We start from the raw sequence: 23,920 nt of genomic DNA, 5'->3' as shown, positions 1-23,920 counted from the left end.
CATGGGTTCCACTGTCACACCTATGACTTTTAAACGTTCCTGTGGCTTGCCTTAAAACCTTATTGACTATTTTCTTCACTTTCATGCTCTTCTCGTGGCCACAACCTTTCACTCTCACGATTCAGACACCTCAACATCATGCCTTCTCATTTCCTTCTCTCATTCTGAAGTGTATTGCAGTTCTTTTTATTATGAAAATGTTGTCCTTTATATTGGGATCTGCATTGTGTTTCTCCTGCACTCTGTTATTTATATAATGTAAAATTGGGTCTCTACTAAGGGATTCTGTTAACTCTCCAAAATATCCCAAAAAGTTCTTTCCATCTGCCTAAAAAAAATATTATCAGACCTTAAATGGACAAGAAACAAGTACACACAACTACAATGAGAATAAAAATATCATGAGGAATAAGAGGTCATGTTAATGTATTTTGTGTATTCTACAGATGTACTCTGGATTTGATTGGGTTCAGTACTGTGGCATGTCATCAGGATCTTCACATGTGCAGCAGCTGTCTTTGCCAATATAAGAATTGTCTATATTTACGTAACACTTCACTTGATGAAATTCATGCATTTATAGACTTTCTCTCTGTATTACCAGAGCATATCACTGACTCAGTTATCTCTGGCTGAAAACATGTTTTCTTAGTTTTCACAAATTATTTCTCAGTTCTTATTTGTAATATACAGCCCATCAAAGCGATACATCAATCATCCATAAGCTTTCTTTAGTGGCACAGCAGGAAATTACCAAAATATGCATAAGGTTCCCCAAGACTCCAAAATATAAATGCCATTTAGCTCATATAGACCTCAATATCTTCAGAGCGATGTATCTGTAACTAGTTGACTGCTGAAGCTGTCCAGAACTAACATCGGCTCACTGCCATGTCAGGATTGCAGGGGATCATGTTGTTAGCTTGCTGCAGCTACCGTTCCGCTCCTCCGGCCACAGTTCTGAATGTGCAACATCAAGAACTGAGTGGCGTGGCTTTTATAGGGAGCCAAAAACAATGGCTGCTGAGATTTCAAATCCAGCGAGAAAAAAAAATCTCACAGGAGTTGAAAATCTATGAAGCTTCTCAGAAGATGGGTGCAATGTCTGATGTGGAATATATGTAAAGGGACATGCATGTGGCCATTCAGCAATCCCGAACTCGAATGTAGTCTGCAATTAACTTTAAGTCCAGTCTGTTTGTTGCTCTGATCATAGGCTACAAATGTCCTGCAATCGTTCGCTTACTGTCCCACTCAACTGTATAGATCACAGCAGCTCCTTCAGTATGTATATGATGTAGTGTTCTTCTGCATACCTGATCGGTAATTGGTAAGACTTCAGAACAAAATTCACAACTAGGATCAAGCCAAAAATAATTCTGTCCCTAATATAAGGATACCACTTGGCATCTGATGACTACGCCTCGTATCCAGTGGCCACTCTTGTCATATGATGGAAATGTATCACTTCTGATGTGTACATGTTGCACCTTTTGGACACATCTGGTGCACATCCCTAACTCATGTCTGCCCCTCTGACATAGTGTAGCCTCCCTTATGCATTTTATTGGCATCTGATGTCCCCTTCTGGTTTCCAGAGGGTGGCATCTGAATCCCAACCTCTGGTTTCCATATGGCATCCCTAACATCATCTGTGCACCCTTGGAATCTTCTGACCACAACAGATGGGCCTTTCTAGCATAAGGTGACATCCCCGGTGTATGGCTGCCCTTTGCTTCTGCTGGCCACCACAAAGTGGTGAATCTTTTTTTGACATCTGGATGCTTCTCCTAGCATTTGATGGTCATGGCTGTGGCACTGTCTGGTTTCTCTTGTGCTTGTCTGAATTACATTGGGTACTCCTATGGCATGGTGTCAGCACTGACATCTGCTGGTCACTGCAGCTGCAAGGTGCCAGCTGCAGGGTGACCAACCTTGACATGTTGTGACCAGTCTCGTTGTAGAATGTGCCCTCCCATCATGTGGTCTTTCCTGGTATGTGTTGATGAAGCATGGGGTGTGTCTAGCATCGATCCTTGTGCACCAGTAGTAAATGTGCTTATTGATTAGAATTACATGTTCAAATTAGTGTATTTACTAAAAAGTAAAAGCTAATATTTGGTGAGAGAGCGAGTGTATTTTGGGAAATTTTAGCTCATTTTGTAGAACAATCTGCGCATGTTTGAAAATCTATTTACTGCCACTTTGATCAATCTTACTGCTAATGTTAGTTTCTTGACGATTGAGGACATTTGTTTCAGGACTAATTGAGGCATTTAATTGTCTATATTAATAATATTGCTCTGACATTATCACTAGTGCTGTCTTGTGCCTGAACCTGTAAGTTGGTTCAAAGTAATTGGTGACCTCCATTGGTAATGTCCCTAGTCAAAATGAAAGGATAAAGATGCTATGGGTAAAGGCAGTTGAAGTACGAGCGGCTGGTGAAAATAGGAAGGGCAAGAAGCCAAAGAAATCTGCCAAATGCCCTAAGAAAGTATCAAATAACTGTGTCATGAACGGCATTGATGCAATAATTAGCGATTGCGAGGAGATATTAGCTTCTCCACTGGGCACTGGAAGCGGGACACATAATACGAACTTACCTGTCCACTCTGCCCGGCTAACATCTCCTGAGTCTGCTAAACTTATTCCAGACATGTTTAAAAGAGGAACGCAAAAGTGCCCCCTTCCACCCCCCCCCCTCAAACAATGGTGTAGATCCTCCTGTTGAGCAAAACGCCCCCTCACGCTCGTGCTTAAACACCCAATTACATACAATCAGGGAGTTGGAGTGCAGTAATAGGACTGACTTATCTGAGGAGAATTTGTCCCCTCACCCGATTACTTCTAAAGAGCAGATTGGGATACCCAGGTCTGCCAAATCCCCACCACCTGCAAAAACATGCAAATGCTTTTGCCCAGGTCATCCAACTGACAACCCAGGGTTCCAGTTAAATCTGCTCCTTGAACTTATAACCATTCTTAAGGTGCTGATTGAGAAACTGACAGATACCATCACTTTGCCAACATTTGGCAATATATTGGACCCTAGCAGACTGCCATTGAATAGGAATGTAACACAGTGTGCCCCAATCAAGACTACAATGGATAGACTGGGCAAAAACATTGAGGAATGTACTGTTTCTACAGCAGGCTTCCAATCAATCACAAATGGTAGGTACCACCAAAATAATGCAAGATCGAATTCCTGATATTATTCAAACGTTTTCACCCAGAATAGTTTTAGGCTCTAGCAACAGACGACTGGTAGTTCGGCAACTCCACCCCCTATTCCGTTCAGCAATCTAAGCACACACTCACATAAGGTCAACCGGTCCATAAAACCCTCGTTGGCCCAGGGGCACAAATCTTCCTGATTAATGTACCTAGAACACGATCTAACTCCAAGGGGAAAATAAACAAACCCTGATAAATGAGAGTATCCACTGGATACTCCACATAAGGAAGTGTAGATCCGTTATCAGAGAAGACATATTGACAGCTAAAGATGTGCGACTCCAGGACTCAAAACAGATCATGTATGTTTAACTATGAAATCTAAAGACCTCGTAGATAATCTGGTGTCATTTGACTTAAGAACATCCCATTTGATTCCATCTAACATCAGGATTAAAAATAATCCTCCCGCACCCATCAGTAGTAACAACAATCCAAACGCATTCTCATGTAGTGATAGGGGTCTAATTTTGGATAATATAGATTGAAGCACAGCAGCCTTATGAGATAGTGGCAGTAGGGGGGAGGGAATCTTTCAGTATGGAAATCGATCAGGAAATACCAACCTGAGAAGATTCCCATACAACTAGCCCTGATCTGTCCATTCCAACACTGGCTATTGCCCCTTGGAATATAGCGGGTCTGCAATCAAAGATGGCGCCAGTTGAATGGTCTACATTTATAGAGGGACAAGACCTATGGGCTTTTCAAGAAACGTGGTCCCAGAGCCCTATTTTTCGCCCAGGGTATCTTAATTTCACTAAATGTGCCACTTTTAGTGGTAAAGGACGGCCATCTGGTGGGCTTACCCTATGGGTACGGCAACACTCCAGATATGGGGTTGAAGAGTTACGAACGGACAGTCCCGATATCCAGGCTATTGCCTTAAGGTTCAAACAAGGTAGCGACATTGTACTGATTAACGTTTATGCCAGAGGGATAGTGGGTGGGAAGCATTCTAACATAGTCTCCCAACTAGAAGTCCTAATAGAGAAATATCGGGGTAGACATCATCTGGTCATAGCGGGTGATTTTAACTGCACATTCGAACCGCTCGACCATGAAGATTGTGGACTAAGTAGTGAACAGGATTCACAATTCAAAATCCATCTCTCTACCAATCCCTGATTAAAAAAAAAAAAAAAAAAATGGACAGAGGCAGCCCTTCAATTAAAGAGCTTGTGCCTAGAAAGGGGCGTCAGGGCTGTAAACAGGAGGTCAATATCGGATAGCAAGGGTCTGCCCACATTTACCAATGGCATAAGAAGTATTAGAATTGAGTATTTTTTAATCAATCTGGAATTATGGTCCTGCCTCGTTGACATGCTAGTACAAGAGAGATGCGAGAGTGACCACAATCCACTACTGCTTACCTTAGAGAAGCAGGGGTTATTACCTGCATTGTCCCAACCTCCCGTGAGGGTGACTGGAGATATCATCCCAACAAATGACTTCCGCAGGCTAAAGTGGGCAATGTTAATTGAAAATGAAAACATTCTTTAAAAAATGAAGGCAGAGGTGGAGACAACTCTAACAGCCATTTCCACTATAGATCCCCAGGACTTTAAACATGGTGCCATTACGCAGGCACATGAAGATCTGTTTATTAAACTAAATGCTTCTTTACTAAGACAAACAAAACTGCCAGCAGGGAAAACCTTAAGTCAGCTAACTGGTACAATAAGGATTGTAGAACAGCGTATAAGAAATTGTCTCAAGCAATTCGTACTCAATCTATGGAGACAATCAAACTGGCTCGGAAACTGTTTAAAAAGACCCAAAACACAGCTAAAAAGGAGTTTGATGAAAAACGCTGGAATGATCTTCTGCTTGCGAGTAATGACAAAAGCATGCAGAAATTCTGGAGGCTAACGAAATGGGGTAGTGGCGAACAAAGTCGAGCATTGGATAATTATGTAGCGCCAGATCAGTGGGTTTCGTTTTTTGAGGCTCAATTTGCAGCTTCATCGGACAGCTTAATTTACCAACCCCCAATCGAATCCGATTCCAATGTGATCTTAGGTTTAGGAGAAGTTGAAAAAGTCTTAGACGTAATTCCTAAGGGCAGAGCTCGCGGTCCAGACTGTATTCCTGCTGACTTATTTATGCATGATAGAGCAATCTGGTCTAAGTATATCCTCACACTAGTAAATGCAATTGCGAAGGGGGCTCCTATCCCAGATTCCTGGCGAGTTGCAGAAATCATACCTATATATAACAAGCATTTACAATGCAATGGTCTCGGCATTGGTAAAGTTAGAGCTATTGGCATTGCTCATGACTGCCGTTTCTGTACATGTTTTAAAAACAAAAACATAAACAAAAATAATGTCATGAGCAATGCCAATAGCTCTAACTTTACCAATGCCGAGACCATTGCATTGTAAATGCTTGTTAAATCTCGCGAGCGAGACTGCGCAAGCGCAGCCTTCGCTAGCCAAGACCTAAAAAGAATTTTCTCGTCACGGACCTACGCGGACTGGGCGCAGGAAGTTGTCCAGCGTCTGTCACCAAGACGGCCATCTTGAAGTGACGAAATTCATAGTACTCTCTCAAACAGCTATGAAGAACCCCACGTAGGTTGTTGTTTAATGTAAATGAAACACTCTTGATAACACTTCATGTCGTTCATAATTTTCAAAAATATAAGATGTACGGCTTCAACGAGGTTCAGGATTGGAATTATCTCAAGACTTTTTTCACGATTTACATACTTTAATTATCGAACAGTATTCATTTAAAAAAAAAAAAAAGTATTTTTCAGGTCGCCTTAAACAAATAGGAACCACGGGTCGTTTTATTTCAGTGCTCCCTAACAGCCTTGGGGGCTAGATACCACTTACCATGCTTTTGCCCCGCCTACTCGACGTTTAAAGTTATGGCGAACCCACCCTTGAGAGGCGGTCCCCGTTTACATTCGTGCTGCTGTAGTAGGGTCTATAAGAGCCTGGTGGCCATTTCAGAGATGTATTTGCTACAGTCTCCGCTAAAAGCTTTTGAAAAGGCAAACAAAAAAGCGTTCGCAGTAAAAACAAAAGCAAACATGACCGTGATTGGATAACCTTAAGTGTGCCAGGTAATAGAAAGTATTGTTTAATATTTTGAATGGCCGGTTGAACAAGTTATCGTTTTTTAAAAGAATAGGTTATTAGCTCAGAAGCCTAATAACCCTCTCCGCTACAAATGGCAAAAAATTGTTGCAAAATAATTGTATTGATGAAACGACGAACGAAGTACAGTCACGCCCATCTAAAGGTCCCGCCTCCCTGCTGTTTTTCGTCGAAATGCACGTACTACACGAAAACAGTTGCATTTTTTTATTCTATAGCGCACCCCAATTATATCGCAGTCTCACGTTTATGTTGTTAAGCACTGGGAGATTGTGATTTGCTTATAATCACAGATTGTTGTGTGGACGGCAAGACTCGAACCTGATTTCCCAGGTTCAAAATAGGCAGTTTACGCTGCATCCTCTCCAACAAGAGGGGACGCTGAGATTACTAATGGTAGGAAAATCAGCAGCGGGACAACGGAGGAAGAGAACAGGGGCAGTGTAAAGGCAATAGGGGGCCCAGAGCCGTGAGGAGCCGAATGAACACCGACAATGTTGTATTTCACCATATTAACAGCAGTCAATGGGACCTTGCACCCGGGTTCATGTCATCCTTGCTACGCTACTGTACACTGCCTGGTGTTCTATTCTGTGCGCACAAATGCGACACCCGCCCGTCAGGTTTTTAGACAAAAAGACACCATTTTCCTTTCAGCTCTCCCCACAGGCCAGAAAACGAGCGGACCCATGCACGCTGAGCAGATGTTACTATGCACCGAGAACGAATAAATATTTAAAAATCCCCGCGCAGACCGAACCCCTCCCTCGACAGCAAAAATACAAAGTAAACAGACAACAGCAGTTTAATGAGACGCATACTGTTCCACGCCGACGCAAACATCAGTCCGAGTTTGCTGCTTTGGCTTTCATCCTCTAATTGCTCAAAATGGAAACAAACATGGAGGACAGGCACCAATAAAACAAGCATTTAATCATGTTGAAATTAACAACGAGAAAAACAAGCACACCACTGCATAAGCACACCACCGCCTTTCTCCGAGGCAGAGCAGAAATGCCTCGGAGAAAGGCAGCGTCGTTTTCGGATTCGGGGGCTTTTTTTGCTGTTGTCTCCTCCTTGAGACTTCTCGCAAAAAACACGCCCCCCGATCCGAAAAGGACGGGGCCTAATCGGAGTGACTGACCTCTTCTCCAGTGGCTGGCCAGCATTTACGAGGCCAGCCAATGGAGAACAGGGGAGAAGAGGGGCGGGTTCAAGCCCCTCTTCTCCAAGTCATTAAATCTCGCGAGCGAGACTGCGCAAGCGCAGCCTTCGCTAGCCGAGACCTAAAAAGGGGGACCGCACAAGCCCGAGCAATTACAGGCCTATAAGCCTAATCTACCCCCCTCAAACCTTTATACCTAGATCTGGGCTGCTGTGAAATTGAGGAGCTAGCCTGGTTTAGGCCAATGGCGTATTGGAGAAGGCTGTGGACCACCTTGGAACTGCTACCTTATGCGAATGCATTAAAGCATGTAAGAGAAGCTGATACAACTTGAAAAATCGCATTGCTAAATATAATTAAGTGCACATTGGTGGATATGGGGTATAGCCACTTGTGGGTGGACCCAGTAGGCAGCACATTTCCTTCTAAAAAAGACTACAAGGAAGCCTTTATGAATTGGGCTAAAACAAAGTGGATGTCATTTGTCCAGAACACATCCCTAAAGGGTAAATTTCTGGAGCATAAGCAGGACACACAGTTTGAGGCTTATTGGAACCTCATAACTAAACCTTGCAACAGAAAACTGTGTCATCAGTTTAGGGTTGGCGCACTGCCGGTAAAATCATTTGTCGCTAAATGGCATGACAAAACAGACTTAATTGCCCGTCATGCCAATCCACAGATGAGTCAATTCCTCACATCCTGTTTGTATGTCCAGCTTATAAACGTCCCAGAGACCGCTGGCTTAAGCCGATCTGCCAGAATCTGGGCACTAGATCTAGCCAACAAGCACTAAACATTCTCAGGACTAACACAAATGAACAGCTAATAATTGCTGTAGCTAAGTTCCTGAGTTGGTTGTGGGGCATTCGTTCAAATTTGCAAAAACAATGTGATCTCAGTGGCAGTACTATTTAATAGATATGCTTATTTTTTCAACTTCTTTAGCTATCTGGTCATCAGTTGCCGTGTGAAGATGTATGTCCCCCAGCCGTATCTAACTGTGTATATGAACCAAGATCATGGACTGGTGTTTGGAAAAGAGATCGACACACGGATCTATGCTCCCAAAAATGTTAATTAATGCTATGTTAATTCTTTTTTATATATATATTTTTAATGTATTTTAGACTTTATCAATCTGTAATTTGTACTATTGATCTGTGTAGGATGTATTGTACTGTTTTGTGTGTCTTTTATGATTGCAAAAATCGAAAAAAAGACTAAATAAGTAAGTAAATAAGTTATTGCCGACCATGTTAGGAATGCCGAAGCGTTCCTGTGGTCTTAAGACAGTCAACATTAATAAATCACACATTCAAGCAATCAATATATTAAAAGGAAAAAATAAAATAATATTTATTCTCCCCGATAGATGACCGGAATACTTAATTTAACGGCTGCTGAAATAACGAAGAAAGAGGGGTCATAGGCACAGAAGGAGGACTTTATGAACAGTGTTCTATTACGATTGGTTAAACCCTTGTTCTTTTCCCAGAGATTCCTGGAAAATTAAGTTTAGTATTGTTGCAAATGTATGGCTGCTGAAGAAATAAATGGAGAATGATAAGCAGACTTGTTGCCTCCATGTCCTTAATAGAATTGAAGCTCTATTTTACGATACCTAGGACAATTTGTATTCCTCTTCTGTTTAATTGAATCTAAGTGGCAGAGCCAACATGTCAACCAGTGCATTCATTGCTATTTGGTTGAATGACAGAAAATGTTTTCCAAGTGGCGCATTCAGAGTACAGAATTGAATTCTACTCTTGTTTCTGGAGGATACTGACTTAGATTTTCTGCGTTGTCTGTCTAATACACATTTTGCACCAGATAGCTTTAACATTTGTTAAAATTGGTATGATTCTGTAGCTTGATACAAACTTTGTAATGTTTAAAAAGTTTTGGGTTGAGTTTGTGTTCAAACACATTGAAATGGCTTGTGACTGCTGGCAGACTCCATTCTAGAGTCATAGAGACATTGCCTGCTAGTGTTACTATAAACTTTTGATCATGAAATAAGAGACTGTACTATGGCATTCTAAGCACACCTAAAAATGGTGCATTTTGACTGGATTGTTCCATTCTAAAATGTTATGTTCTGCGTAGGTTTGGCCAAAGTTGACCATAGACATACAGCCACTGCTTGAAACTATATGCTGATCCTGTAAGCCAGGTAGTAAATTATCATCCTGGCTTGAGCGAAACTGTGTATTCCAGTAGTAAGATAAGTACTGGACCATACGAAGGAGGGCTAGATGACCTCTTGATAGAATTGGGACCAGACTCACGGACAGGTAGTGGACTAGCTGCGGCCCACAGGGACTGAAGGAGACTGACCCACAAGTCTAGTGGAGTACCGGGCCTATTGTTTACATAGATGTTGAACAGTATTGTGACAGACATGAGCCCTCAAAAGTATTACTGAGTTTACTACCATGGTTTAACTTACCCCATATTCTAGTAATGATTGGAACCATTTGGTTGCAGATTCAGAGATACCCACCACAGTCTTCGTTCTCTGAAACAGTATGGTATGGTCAGGAGTATGAAAGGATGCAAATCGTTCCAGGACAATCTTTACAGAAGTCTCCTTTACAAGGACATCAATCAGAACTGACTCTGTGCCTCTGCCTGGCCTAAGAGCTTTTTTCTGTGATCTTTAAGAGAATGGGTCCATTTGTAATAAGCTGGAAATTCTTAGAATTGTTGGAGTCTAGAGAATCTTTTCTTCTTAGACGTGGTGTTATCCGGACATCATTTAAGACAGGTGGAACCTCACTAGTCTTAAGGCAGAACACAAAATACACCCATTATTTCTATACAGAAGGTTAAGCAAAACTGTTATAATCTCACCACTTGGAATGTTCCCTGTTCCCCCTCCCCGATGCCCGCTCAGTGGTATAGCCTTGTAACCTTGACATGAAGTCTGCCTTAGAATGTTGATGAGGCTGACTTCATAGTGTATGCGCACGCTGCACTAGCAAGCTGAGGATGCAGTTACTCTTCTTATGAATAAAGAAGGTTTTCACTTACCTGCGTTGGTCATTACTTCATTTTGGCGACGAGGATGGGATACGAACCCACGCGTGCATCCGGTCAATTAGATTCTTTTTTAAATAACGATTTTGACATTGTTCATGTTGCGATTTGTTTGCTTGAAACCTCCTCTGTTCTTTCTTCCCATGAATTATATGAGTGAAGAAATAATAAAGTTTGACAATGTTGAGCTTCCTGAATTCGATCTTCTTTTCAATTAAGAAAAAGCTTCATTACATTCAATCCTAATAAAATCGAATTTTAGGTACTCCAGCTCGTTGAACGTTTATCAGATTTTATAAAGCCTGATAATAAGGACAGATGTATTGAATTGTGGAGCCCCCCTGAATACCAGATAGAAGCCCTTAGACAATTTTACAAGGTACAACATTTAAGTAAGTTGGCTTGTTACTCTATTGAAGGTATTGAAAAAAAATATCTGCTGTAGGACCGGGGGTCACCAGGCCCTATGGGGGTAGCGTGGTGCGAGCAGGTAGGCACCCAAAGGCTTACGTGTAAAGTGACCATACAGCACACCCATCCACTGAGACAGGAAACGCATGCAATAATTGACACCACACCAGTAGGTTGAATAAAACCAATCAGTTTTATCTAGATCAACATTAGGATCAAACACATTTCATTAGGAATAGATTGGCAGTTCATTAAAACATCAAAACCTGGCATGGAATCAATGCGCAGCACCTGGCGATCCTGGGGAGCTTCAAACCCAGCATTTACGCAGAGTGCTGCACATAGCAATTCAATAGCGCTTTAAAACATGGCATTTAACATAGCGCTGCACATAGCAATTCAATAGCGCTTTAAAACAGGGCATTTAACATAGCGCTGCACATAGCAACTCAAAAGCGCTTCAGATAGGGCCCTCAGGCATAGCGTTGCACTTGGTAAATCAATAGCGCTTCAGATATGGCCTTTACTTGGAGCACTACCCCGTCATGCAGGAGTATAAGTTAACCTGTGTCTCCCAAAATATCCTGTCCCTCAGGCAATCCTTAGCCCTTCACCGGGCGCGAGTCAAGGGGGGGGGGGCATGTGCCGGCCCAGTCCCCTCTCCGGGGTAGTTGGAGGGCAAAGCGGGCCCGACGATAGAATTCCCCGGGGGAGGGGCGAGTCTAGGGCCTCTCCTCGGCCTGCCGCTCGCCTCCCCCAGGGGTTACCTTGGTCTACGACCCCTCGCGGGTCACTTTCGACGATCCTCGGCTGGGCGGGGACTCACTTGCTCTAGAGCCTCTCCCGCCAGCCGCGCGCGCCGCCCGGTGGTGTCCGGGCCGAAGGCTGCCTGTGGTTCATGGAATTCTTCCGCCGGAGGTCAGGGCCCGGCGCACCTGCAGCCGCCGATGACAGCGCGGCCTGCGGGGGCGCGGCCCACTCGGTGAATAGCAAAGCGGCGGGGGCGGCCTTTGGCAGTCCGCCCCCGACAGGTGATGCAGGCCTCGGCTCAGGCCTACGCGGCCTCAATCGAATGGCTCGGCCTCACGAGGCCTTCCCGGGGATTCTGGCAGCCCTCTCCTTGCGGAAGGCCGCGTCGCAGTGTCGGCGACAACAGCGACGGGGCCCCGGTCTTCCCCGCGGGCCCCGGAGATGCCTCAGGCCGCAGTGGTGAGTGTTCCCTTCTCGGGATCCCCGACGGGGGTGGGAGAAATTAAGAGGTGGCTTGCAGCTTGGGGGGTGGCGATGGGTTTGTCGCCCAGCGCCCCGTTTTCCCCCCAGAGACGCCCCAGCTCAGGGCAGGTAGGCTGGGAGGTGGCAGGCCACACGCCAATGGCAAAACAAGCTAGGGAATGGCCCAGGTTAAGTCAGGGAGCGCAGGAGTGGCACAGCGCAGGTACCTGGTCGATCCCCCAGCAGTTCTGTGGTAAGTTTCTGTGGTAAGTTCTTTGGTAGTTCTTTGGTAAGTTTCTTGGCGCTGGTTGGATCTGGCGCCCTTAGCAGTTTGGTTCCTTGGGGGGTGGGGGGGTAGATTGAGTTGGTGACTGAAGGAAGTTCTCAGTCAGGCTTGGTAGGTTTTGCCTGGGTTCCCCTCCCGCTAGGCCAGATCAGTGGGCTAGTTCAGGATCCCTCACTCAACGTAAAAGGCAGCACCTAAGCCCTTTCACTTTCAGTGGAATAGGTCCCTGACTAGGCCCTACCGCCTAAAACTCATGCGTAGGTTCCCCCAGGTCTGCGTCGCCCCAACTGACTAAAAATGTTCCCTCCTTTCCTTAAGTATCCCTAGGTCAGGTGACCACCCTCTAAGGCGGCAAAAGTAAACCCCACCCTTCTTCTAGAAGATTCAGCAAGTTCCAGGAGCTTCCCCACTCTAGCTATAGGACAAAAAGGCGGGCTGGTGTCGCAACAATGTTGTAGGGTCCCAGCCAGCTCCTGGCAACTAGGGCGCTACTAAAAAGGCCACTCCGCAGTAGCAGGTGCCTGTGGCAGCCATATTGGGGGAAGAGAGCACCTGCACCTCCCCCCACGACCCTTTCCCACCCCCACGATCCTTTCCCACCCCCACGACCCCCTCCCACCCCCATGACCACCCGCAACACTCCACCCAACCCAGCAACCCACCCCCGATCCTCCACCCAGCAACCCACCCCCGATCCTCCACCCAGCAACACCGCCCTCCCCCAGCGACACGTGTAATAAAGTACTGTAGAACAGTTCAGACGACAATGTTTTCTCACAGAGCCAGCAAGCAGCCGTTGTAAAAGGCAGGTTACAGAGTATCATTAAAGCTGCAGTTTGACTAAGGTTTCTAGTCTTCTGTTTTTCTAAAATTGTGATGAACAGAAATAAGATATTTATATCAACATGTTTATTTTCTCTTAACCCTTTGGCCCCCCCCTTTGCTGTAACACTAGAGTCGGAAAATTACTGTCCTCCGGCCCGTTCTGTAAATATCACTAAGGCCCCGGTGGACGTACGTGTACTAGATTTTGTACCTTTATTTGATACTGACCTTTTGTTAAATAGAGCTTGGCTTCTCAAACGTTTTAGTGAGGTTGAAAGTCTCTACCATATTCAATCTAGAGACATAGAACTGGTGTCTCTGTTGGGTGGAAGTAGGGTATTGAGTATACGGGTGAAATTTTATTCGCCTATTATAACAAACTTGATACTAAAACAAGCCGAAAATTTTCAGCGCCTAGGCATTGACATTCTCCCTATCTCCAACCCAGGCAAGCCAAATCTTTTATGTAACCAGGGGTTTGGGGGTGGTGAGCAAAACGGGGTAACCTCTCCCCTTAGAGACCTAAAAATTTGGGTTTCTAGGGGAAAACGCTCAGTTTCGCACGTGAAGCCACTTCCACAAACTGAGAACTCTTCACTCATAGATGATAATAACCGGTGGAAGTGGCTCCATAGTGCATTATCAACAAAAACAAAGGATAACCCCAAATTGTTTCACCATCTTTAACACCGCATTAAAAATAATTTCCTGGAATGCGGCTGGATTCCACAGTTGCCCAGAGAAACTTGCTTTTTTATCTTCTCTGGGTGCGGATGTATTGTGCATTCAGGAAACATGGTGCATTGATATGCTAATTCCATCAAAAGATTTTTATGTCCTGGAAGTACCAGCTGCGCCCTCTAAGAAAGGGCATGCCAGGGGGGGGATTGCCTGCTTATTGTCAAATAAATTGCAATGGAGATTCTCCCATTATATTGATCCTAGTAGACTTTTCCACACAATAACTCTAGAAAATCTGTTCCATAATGGTGAAAAATATCCTATGGTAATTTTTAATGTGTATATACCCCCTGAGGAGCGTTTTAATGATAGTTTGCAGCAGGTTCTCCGATATATTGAACAGATAAAAAATTCCCCATCTTCCCCTGTAATTTTGCTTGTAGGTGATCTAAATTGCAAAATTTCAAATGCTAGTCTGAAACTCTTCAGGAATAAAGTTAAGGAAGAGGTTCATTTTATTCCCCAGACGCTTTTCCCTGAGAACTTGGTGACAAATAAAAGAGGGAAGATTTTGTTAAAAGAATTAGCGATTGGGGATGGTATTATTTTAAATGGAAGATTTCCATCTGACGTCCCCGCTAATTATACTCATAAATCCCCCTTTGGGTCGTCAATTTTGGACTATGCTATTGCAGACTATGGCCTGTTTCCCCATATTCTGGACCTAAAGATTATACCTACGTCACTCAGCGATCATAGTATATTGTTTTTAACAATGTCTTTAATTTCTTTGAATACGGCGTCTTGGTCGCTTAATGGCAACGAGGCTACCTTCTGGAAGGTGCTTCTGGAACTTTGCCGCCATTAATGGGGTGCAGGACCTATTGGCCGATACCCTAATGGTAATAAACGAGTGGAATGGTAGCGAATTTGTTTATTTTGAAGAATTTATGCGAAAGATTTTATTGTACGCAAAAAAAACTGTTCCCCCTAGGAAAGGAGAGGTAGTCCCCAATACATTGCGTACCCTGAATAGGGAAATAAATAAACTAGTTCGCGAACAGTATTTAGAAAGGGTTCTGGAACGTGGGAAAGAAATTGCCAGGTTAAAAAGAAAGAGAAGCAGACTCAAGCAAAAAATTAAAAAGGAAAGGGAGGATGAAGTTTGGATTAAACTAAGGGAATCTGCTGTACACGGTAATATTAAAGACTTTTGGGCAATAATTGGGAAGGGATGTGGTACGCGCCATACCCCCTCCCCCATTCCTATACCAGAAGAGGTATGGTCCTCTCATATCCGAGAGCTCTATGCAGGGAACGGGACCACAGGTATTGATAATTCCATATATGCTGCCCCTGAAGACCTGGTTTTCCATCCCTCAGAGAAAGAAATCGAGACGGCTATAAAAAATATGCGGCCCTCTGGGGCCATGGGACCGGATGAGCTTCCTATGACGGTCCTCAAACAAGATCCCTTAAGTTGGAGCAAAATTTTGTACCCCTTGTTTAAGGCGTGCCATCTCTCCAAATTTGTTCCTGCGTCCTGGAGAGGAAGTATTTTGGTCCCTATCTTTAAAAAGGGTATAAGGGATAGCCCTAGTAATTACCGCCTGATTGCACTCCTCGACTCCATCGGAAAGGTCTTTGCGAAATGTCTCCTTAGATCTCTTTCTGATTGGGTCGAGGACGGCAATATTTTGCCGTTTGAACAGACTGGTTTCCGAAGGGAGCATGGCACGCTAGATAACCTGACCGCCCTTCAGGTGATCACAGATAAATATGTCCAGGTGAGAGGAGGAGTGGTATATGCCGCCTTTATTGATTTCTCCACAGCGTTCGATAAAGTAGATCGTGGAACGCTGTGGAGAAAACTGGCGACGCTTGGTGTCCCTACCCCCCTGTTGGAACTGGTGCGGGCTCTGCACACTGAGACCTGGTGCAGGGTCTTAATGGGGGGCGAAAGGGGGCTTTCGGCCAAAATACCATCTCGGAATGGCCTTAAACAAGGCTGCTTATTGGCACCCCTTTTGTTCTCCTTATATACGGCTGACCTCCCTGCTGCCGTGTCTGCCAGTGAGGGGATTGCGCCGATGATAGGAGGGACTCCAATATCCTGCCTGATGTATGCCGATGATGTTCTGATTCTTGACTTGACTCCAATTGGTCTTGCAAATCGGCTACAGGCTCTACAGGCCTTTGCTGGTGAGCATTACATGAAGATTAATATTACCAAAAGTAAAGTGATGTGTATAGCTGGTAAGAAGAAGTGCCGCTCGACAAATTACGGTTGGGCTATTGGAGGGCATAGATTGGAGGTCGTAACTTCCTATACTTTTTTGGGAAAAATATTTTCGGCCAATATGAGTGAGAAACTCCATATAGAGCATTGCTCCCGCAAAGCTCTTGCCCATGGCAATGGGTTAAAGTCCTTATACCAGGCAACGGGGAAAAGACATTTTTCCAGTCTTCTAGAAGTTTTTAGAGTAAAAATCCCCGCAACTATCTTGTATGGTATTGAATTAATAGAGGTGAAAAACTGGGACTTCTGCCATAAGATTGAGGGGAAACTCTTAAGATCCCTCTCGACTCTAAACAATGCTTGCCCACTAGCCGCCTGTAGGCTTGACTTTGGACTCAGGAGTTCCTGGGTTCAGGGTCTATGCGCCCTAATAAGATGGGTGGCCAGTTTGGCTAGAGCGGGAGATGGCACCCTGCGAGTTCTCCTCAAAAATGAACTTTTGGGCAATTTTAAAGAGTTCTCTAAACTCGTAAGCAACTTTAGAAGGGCTGTAAAGATACTGAAACTTGATGAAAGTGTTCTATTCTCCTACTCCTCCACGCAGTTAAAACATGTCCTCAAGGAGGCTTCGTGGGAGTTTTGTTTCCTCTCCGATAAAAAATCAGTTGGTGATAAAAGGAATGTGGAACCTCTCATCTCCTCCTATAGGTTGAAACAGCCACAACCCTATGCCCTATGGAATCTACCGCATGGGATACGTAGGTTTTGGTTTTTGTTACGCTATGATTTAATTCCACTTAATCTACTGTTATCTAAATGGCATGGCACTTCTGCTTTGTGCAATTTATGTAAACTGAACACCCAGGACTGTATGCATGTATTATTGATTTGTCCTATGTTACGTAATTTGCGCAATCGATGGCTAAAAGTAATTTGTATCCGCCTTAGCATTGTCACTTTAAAGGATTTCCTTCATGCACTTTATTGTCCTCCGAACGAAATGTTCTGTTCTTATATTTTTAACTTTTTTAAAGGATTTTTAGCTATTTATTAACATCCCTGGTGATATTTTGTCTGTCCGGCCTTGTTAGATTGATTTTCTGATGTATAGCTATTGCGGATTGCATTTTGTTTTTAAATTTTTGTATTTTCTGTGTATTTGTTGCTGTGTATTGTATATGTTTATGTGGCCCTCTTGAGAGCCTAAACATAATAAATAAATTTGAAATTTGAATTTGTTTATTTTCTGCACATTAAAGGTCAATCCAGGAAAAGTAGAATGTCTCTACATTTAGCTAAACCTTTTTAATTCCACCATTTTTATCTCATTTAACATTAAACTGATTCTAACATCTATTTGCTCACATTACTAGCTGCTGGTTGGTGTATTTAATTTTGTAGTAGATTCCGCTTTTATTCTTCATGCCCGCACCCATGCTATGTACTTCTTATGAAAGAACACAACATACACTAAGGATTTAAGCAGTTTGCCAGAAAGGTGATGGAATAAAATATCCTATGCTGTACATTTTAAAGATATTGCAAGTCACCTCTGAGTTCCATGACCTTATTAAGTAACTCCGCCTTCTGCCTCGTTTCTTAACAGACTCACAGACCTCCTCGATGCTTTGCAGTATCCTTTATAATAAGCAGCAGGGAGAACTCCATACCATATACAATGGTATGGAATGCTAGCTGAAGCTGTTCCCCGCTGTGCCTGGGTCATTGCAGTGTTTTTTCCTGTATGTTCTAATGATGTATCTGATAAATGATTCCTGCAGTATTATAAAAACAAATATGTTCTTTTTTTTGCCTGTGTCACATCATTGTATGTTTCTTCCTTGCTATAATGCTCATTCTGAGGTCCGAGTGCGGAGCGCAATTTGTCTCCCGTACATTTACTCTGCCAGTGCGCTCCCACTGAATATAATCAAATTTGGTACATTACTTTTTGAACTTTTAGGTACATTTATTTAAACATATTTTTTTGTATTTTTTGTTTTTTCGTTACATAGGTTGAATCGAGAGATTCTTTAAACAGCATTGCCCTGAAGTTTGATACAACACCGAACGAACTTGTTCAGTTAAACAAACTTTTCTCCAGAGCCGTTGTTGCTGGGCAGGTAAGTACCTGGCTCGATTTACCAAAAAGGCTCGCTAAATGTACACAATTCACCCAGATAAAAAATGTAGCTGGTTTTCTCTTGAAACAGGTGGAACAGCAGATGTAAAGTAGTTGGTGATTAGGAAACAAGTTTTTAATAGAAATATTTTAGAATGTTGCTTGCAATGGTTGCGCACTTTATGTATGTTAGAATGCTTGTAATTTCCATGACTGCTACTGGGATTAGAGTTTGGCTTTTTGGTACCAAATACTGAGTGACAAGGTGCTACATGTCCTATCACAACCAAATGCCATTGAAAGGAACTTAAATGTCCGAACCAATTTGAGTAAAAAAGAGAACACTGAAGAAAAAGAGTGCGATCAAAAGGCCAGCGTTCTAGCAAAACTGTTGACCTGCTGAGACGAATTAGAATATTATCAATAATGAATTAGTTCCTTTTTCCTAAACGTCTGCCTGTGGTTGCAGTGTCCTTTTGCTTATTGGATTGGAAACATTCAGCAGTAGGGATGCTTCAAACTGACCAAAAGCAGTCCTTGCACATTTCAGGGTATTGTCATATCAAAACATTTGAGCCCTCATCTACAAACCTCTAGGCAGAATGGCTGAGGGGTACTACACTCCTGCCTAAGGCTGCTGAATCCTTCAGAGCACTCCAAATGACAGCAGGTATTTGTCAGGTACAACAGGATCATCATAGGAACCTTCAGGTCCAAACTCTGAGGTCTTGAATTTTAGCTCCAGTTGACCTTGGGTCAGTTTTTTTCATGACACCACTTCTCGTTTGGTGTACCACTTTACAACTTCCCCGCCCACAGCGCCTTCAAACTGGCAGTTTTCCTAGTCAAGGCGAAGTGCACCACGTCAGTAGAATGGCTTATCTGATTCTGATATAGGTCCTACATATAAAGATTAATGCAGGTTGAGGAACAATATTCACATGGTGGTTATCATTGCATCAGGCAGAATGCCTTTGTTATCTAACACATTCTGAAATGCCAGGGAATTCAACATTTCCTAGTACACATGAAGGAAAGTTTCAATTCTATTAAGGACACGGAGGCGAGGATTATGCTCTACTTTCTTTTATTTCCATATCCAGCAGTGTTTAACTTTAATGTACAAACTATCTTTCCCATAAACCACAGGGAAAGGTCAACATAAAGGTGGACCAATTAGTCATCCTGAACTCCCTGAAAGGCACAGGGCTTCTGGGATACGTCCTCTTTTTTGACTGCGACGTTCTGCCAGTCATTGAATTCCTCTAGTCTGTCTTAGCAGGTTCTGAGCCTACAATAAGTCAGAGTAAAACAGAGATGAACCTGAACTTGTATACCCTGGACCTTCTGAAAACTATTACCAAGGCAAGCAAAACACAACAATACAGGATATCCTTACGTAGTGCTGTATTAGGAAAACTCTAACACTGGTCAGTAAAGTATTCTAAACAAAAACTTAAGGTTATACTTACACCATATGTCAGTCTGGCCACCCCCATCCCCTGTCACTTAGGCCGGGTGGGAAAGGGTGACCGATAACCTCCCGAAACTTTCCTTCATGTGTAGTAGGACATTTTTCATTCTATGGCAGGACCAGAGGCGAGGATTATGCTCATTCAAAGCTTATCGACCAACAGGGAAGCCATGTCAACGACTGGTTTGAAATAGAACCTTTTAAACATGGAATCTGGAGACCAGTCTGCGGCATTAATTATGTCTTCGAGGCAGACTCCGAGTAAGAAATCTTTGGAGGCCATGGCCCCTCTGACTGAATGTCCACCAAAGTGCGAAATGTCAATGCCCACCTTTTGCATGACCCATCTGATCCACCTAGCTATGGTGGGTGAAGAGACCGCTTTGAAAGGTTTGCTGAGAGAAATCAATAACTGATTCTCCCCCCTGGGCACGATGTTCATCTATCATACTTACATAAGCCTTCAAACAGCGTACGACACGCAGCTTGGGATGCCTGTCAAATGCAGGATACGAAATCGTCCTGCACCCCGACTTCGTGTGTCGAAAAATATGGAAGGTGACCCCGTGAGGGGTAAAGATTCAACCAGAAAGGTCTAGGGCCCTCACATCAGACACTTCTGCAGGAGACTAGGCACAAAAGCATGGCTAGTATTGCTGATAACTCCTTCGCTGACAGGTATTTATTCGCCTGCCACGTCTTAAAGAAGGATAATACCTTGTTAACATCCCATAGCTTAGAGTATCTGGGTTGCGGTGGAAGTGACAGACGAATACCCTCATGAGCTTGCAAACGAACACGTGCTCACCCATTGCTTCCCCTTGAACGGGGGCATGGCCCGCCGAAATCGCGGATCTGTAGGAATTGATAGTGCAGTAAGCCAAGCCTTCAGAAGCCAGGTAAGCCAGGAAATTCAGAATGTAGACCACTTCGCACCTTACGGGATCTTGATCTTTCCTAAGGCACCAACCCACCCACCTGGACCAGGCTGATCTGTAGCTCTTGTTGGTGTCGTCTGCCCAGGCTGCAGCCAAAATCCTTTGAGCTTCTCTTGATGGGCCACGGAGTCTCCGATGCTGCCAGGAATCCGCCGGGCCATTAAGGGCATTCTTTCGGATCAGAGGATGGGGGCATCCCTGGTGATCCCGAAGGATATTCTGATCTTGGGGTAGAAGGATTGGAGAATCACAGGGAAGTTCCAGAAGAACTGGAAACCATACTTGAGTCAGCACCACCCTCGCTTGCTGTCTGCGGACCTGTGCTGATAGGCTCATTATCATTGCAAACGGTGGGAATGCGTAACCCCACTCCTGCGGCCAGTCTTGGAGGAAGGCATCCCTGGCTGCTGCCAGAGAGCCCGGCTTCCAGCTGAAAAACTAGGGAAGTTGATGGTCTAGGCGAGTGGCAAAAAGATCTGCCGTGAACGGACCACACAGAGATTGCAGACTCTGGAAGACTCAATGATCCAGCTGCCAGAGGCTCATACTTATCAATTCCCTGGAGGACCAGTCCGCTATCACATTGGATGCCCTGGGAAGGGATTCTGCCGACACCGAGACATTGTGGTCAAGGCAAAATGTCCAAAACTCCTTGGCAATTGTCCACTAGTGCCTTGGACTTGGTGCCGCCCAGGTGGTTTATATATTGGACTGCTGAGACATTGTCCAACTTGAGAAGTACGCTGCAGCTGACCTTGTCCTTGGTCCAACACTTGATGGCAAAGGAGCCCGCCAATAGTTCTAGTCAGTTGATGTGGAGAAGTTGCTCATCTGCGGACCACTTTCCGCCTGTAAAGGAGTCCCCGCAGCGAGCTTCCTAGCCTGATTTGCTGGTGTCCGACTCTATAACCAAGTCCAGAGCTCAGCCAAAGATGTCCCGCCCGTTCCAGGCCTCCATATGGTCTAACCACCACCGCATCTCTAGCCTCACTTCCTCTGAGAGTAGGACCTGGTCCGTTTACTGCAGACCTTTCCTCAGGTGGGAGGCTTTGAGACGTTGGGGGGCCCTGCAGTGGAGAGGGCCCGGGACGATGGCCAGTATAGAGGATGATAAGAGACCAACTATTCTGGTGATCTGCCGGTGAGAAGTAGTATGCCTGGCTAGATTTCTCCTGAGTGCCCTTCAAATCTTTGAGATTTTCCTGGCTAGTAAACTTCAGTTTTGTTCAATGAGTCTATGACGAACCCCAGAAAGTTAGTTTTCCTCTCCGATGTAAGGAGGGACTTATTTTCGTTGATAACGAAGGCCAGTCCTTGCAGCAAGGCCACTGCCGTTTGTAGTTACTCCGTCAGCAACGTCGGGGATTGAGCCAAGAGGAGGAGGTTATCGAGGTATATGATGAGGCAGAACCCCCAAGCTCCACGGTACTCCACCACTGGCTTGAGGACCTTGGTGAAGCACCAAGGCGCGGAGGATAGCCCGAAAGGGCGGGCAGTGAACTCGATTACCTGGCCCTTCCACAGGAATTGAAGAAACCGGCGGTGAGGGCGTCATTTAGGTATAGATGCACCATCCAGTCATTTAGGTGCAAGAGGTTGCGCAGCAGTTTGATTCCCTTTTAAATGGCTGTAAACCAACCAGCTGTTGAACTCCCTTAGGTTTATGACCGGGCGCTGGCTCCCATCAGTTTTGTCCACCAAGAAAAGATTGCTTAGGAAACCCCGTGAGTGGAGGGAGGCGTGGTCTATCGCCCCTTTGCGTAGTAGGTCCCTAACCTCCTTGTCTACCAGGGCTGTTTGAGCTTCTGAAAAGAGGAGAGGGTGTGGGCTAACCTCCTGGACCGAGCAATCATAGAATTCTATCCTGAATCTCTTGATGGTTTGGAGAACCCATGAATCTGAGGTAATAGCCCAATTGTGCTTGAACAAAGCCAACCTCCCTCCTACTTGCGACTGTTGGGAGAGGCAGACTCTTACCTGATTGACCCTGGAAGCGACCCCCGGCGGTGCCTATGGAGCCTCAACCTCTGTAGTTTCTTCTGGATTAGAAGAACTCTGCTTGCTTGGGTTGCTCCTGCGTTTTCTTGAAGTTCCTGACAGGGGCTTGGGTATAGAAGCGGCCGGTTGAGCGCCCCCTGCGGGGGCCGGCTCCAACGAAAACCTTCGGGTGGAAAGCCCTCTTTATAGAGGCTTGCGCCTTGTCCAAGGTGGTAAATGTGGCCACAAATTTGCTCAATTCCTTGACAAATGGCTCCTCGAAGAGCCCCCCCAGAGCCACTGCGCCTGCCTCGGAGGAAGCGATATCCCCAAGTTTGGGGTCAACCTTTAACAGAAGGGAATGCCGTCTATCAGTTGAGAGGGCACAAACACTATGGCGCATTGAACCCAGCCTGACACTGACTCGGGAGAGAGAGGGGAATTGGAAGCCTTCGCTTCCTCAGCGAGGTCCAGGATCTTGGTGACTGGGCAACAGGCGTCAAGGAGCTTATCCTGACACGGCCTATCTGTCCTTTTCTTGGGGCCACAGATGTATTTTTTGCAGAAACGTGGCCTTTCTGCAATCTAAAGAGTGACCCCCACCTTACCCGCGAGGGAGGGTCACGGGCATTCCACCTTAAGGCAGGCTCTAACCTCCTTCTCCAGGTGCTTTCTAAGCCGACTTGCGGCGAACTGGACGACCTTGTCTGCGGGGAACCATTCCGTGGAACGTGGGTGCAGATGGTTCTCAGGGACTAGCATGTCTGGAGGGGCTTCTGGGGCCTGGAGGGACTCTCTTCATCCGTGGATTTGCTGAGGGATTAATCGCCTTCACCCCCCCCTGCCCTGCGGGGACAAGGGGGAACCTCACTCAGTGCGAGTGGAGCGATGAGAGATGCTGCAGCGGCACTGGGAATCGCTGCACACCGCCGTGCAACAGTAGCAAAAGCTCAAGAAGCATTCAATCTAGAAAAAAAAAGACCAATAAGCTTCACAAGAATAAGAGGAACATTTGTCACTTAACACAGGAGAGCAGGAAAAGTAAGAGGATATATCCCAGAATCCCTGTGCCTTTCAGGGAGTTTAGGACGGCTGATTGGTCCACCTTTTTGTTGACCTTTTCCTATGGTTCATGGGAAAGATAGTTTTTAAGTTAAAGTTAAACACTGCTGGATATGTAAATAAATTAAAGTAGAGC

The 23,920-nt window shown here is 44.8% G+C and overlaps 1 protein-coding gene across 9 annotated transcripts in view; it reads left to right on the top strand.

Annotated features, from left to right (window-relative positions):
• OXR1 (oxidation resistance 1) overlaps positions 1-23,920 on the top strand; it is a 1,797,650-nt gene that overhangs the window by 1,261,343 nt on the left and 512,387 nt on the right. For all 9 annotated transcript variants that reach the window (XM_085605104.1, XM_085605101.1, XM_085605099.1 and 6 more), the window contains one exon: positions 18,227-18,334. In XM_085605104.1, the coding sequence (XP_085461230.1) occupies positions 18,227-18,334 (108 nt within the window). The remainder of the gene's footprint in view (positions 1-18,226; positions 18,335-23,920) is intronic.

Source organism: Triturus cristatus, chromosome 5_1 (genome assembly GCF_964204655.1).
Source record: "Triturus cristatus chromosome 5_1, aTriCri1.1, whole genome shotgun sequence".
Taxonomy (NCBI): domain Eukaryota; kingdom Metazoa; phylum Chordata; class Amphibia; order Caudata; family Salamandridae; genus Triturus; species Triturus cristatus.
Note: the sequence above shows the minus strand (reverse complement) of the source record. Positions and strands in the feature narration are given on the sequence as shown.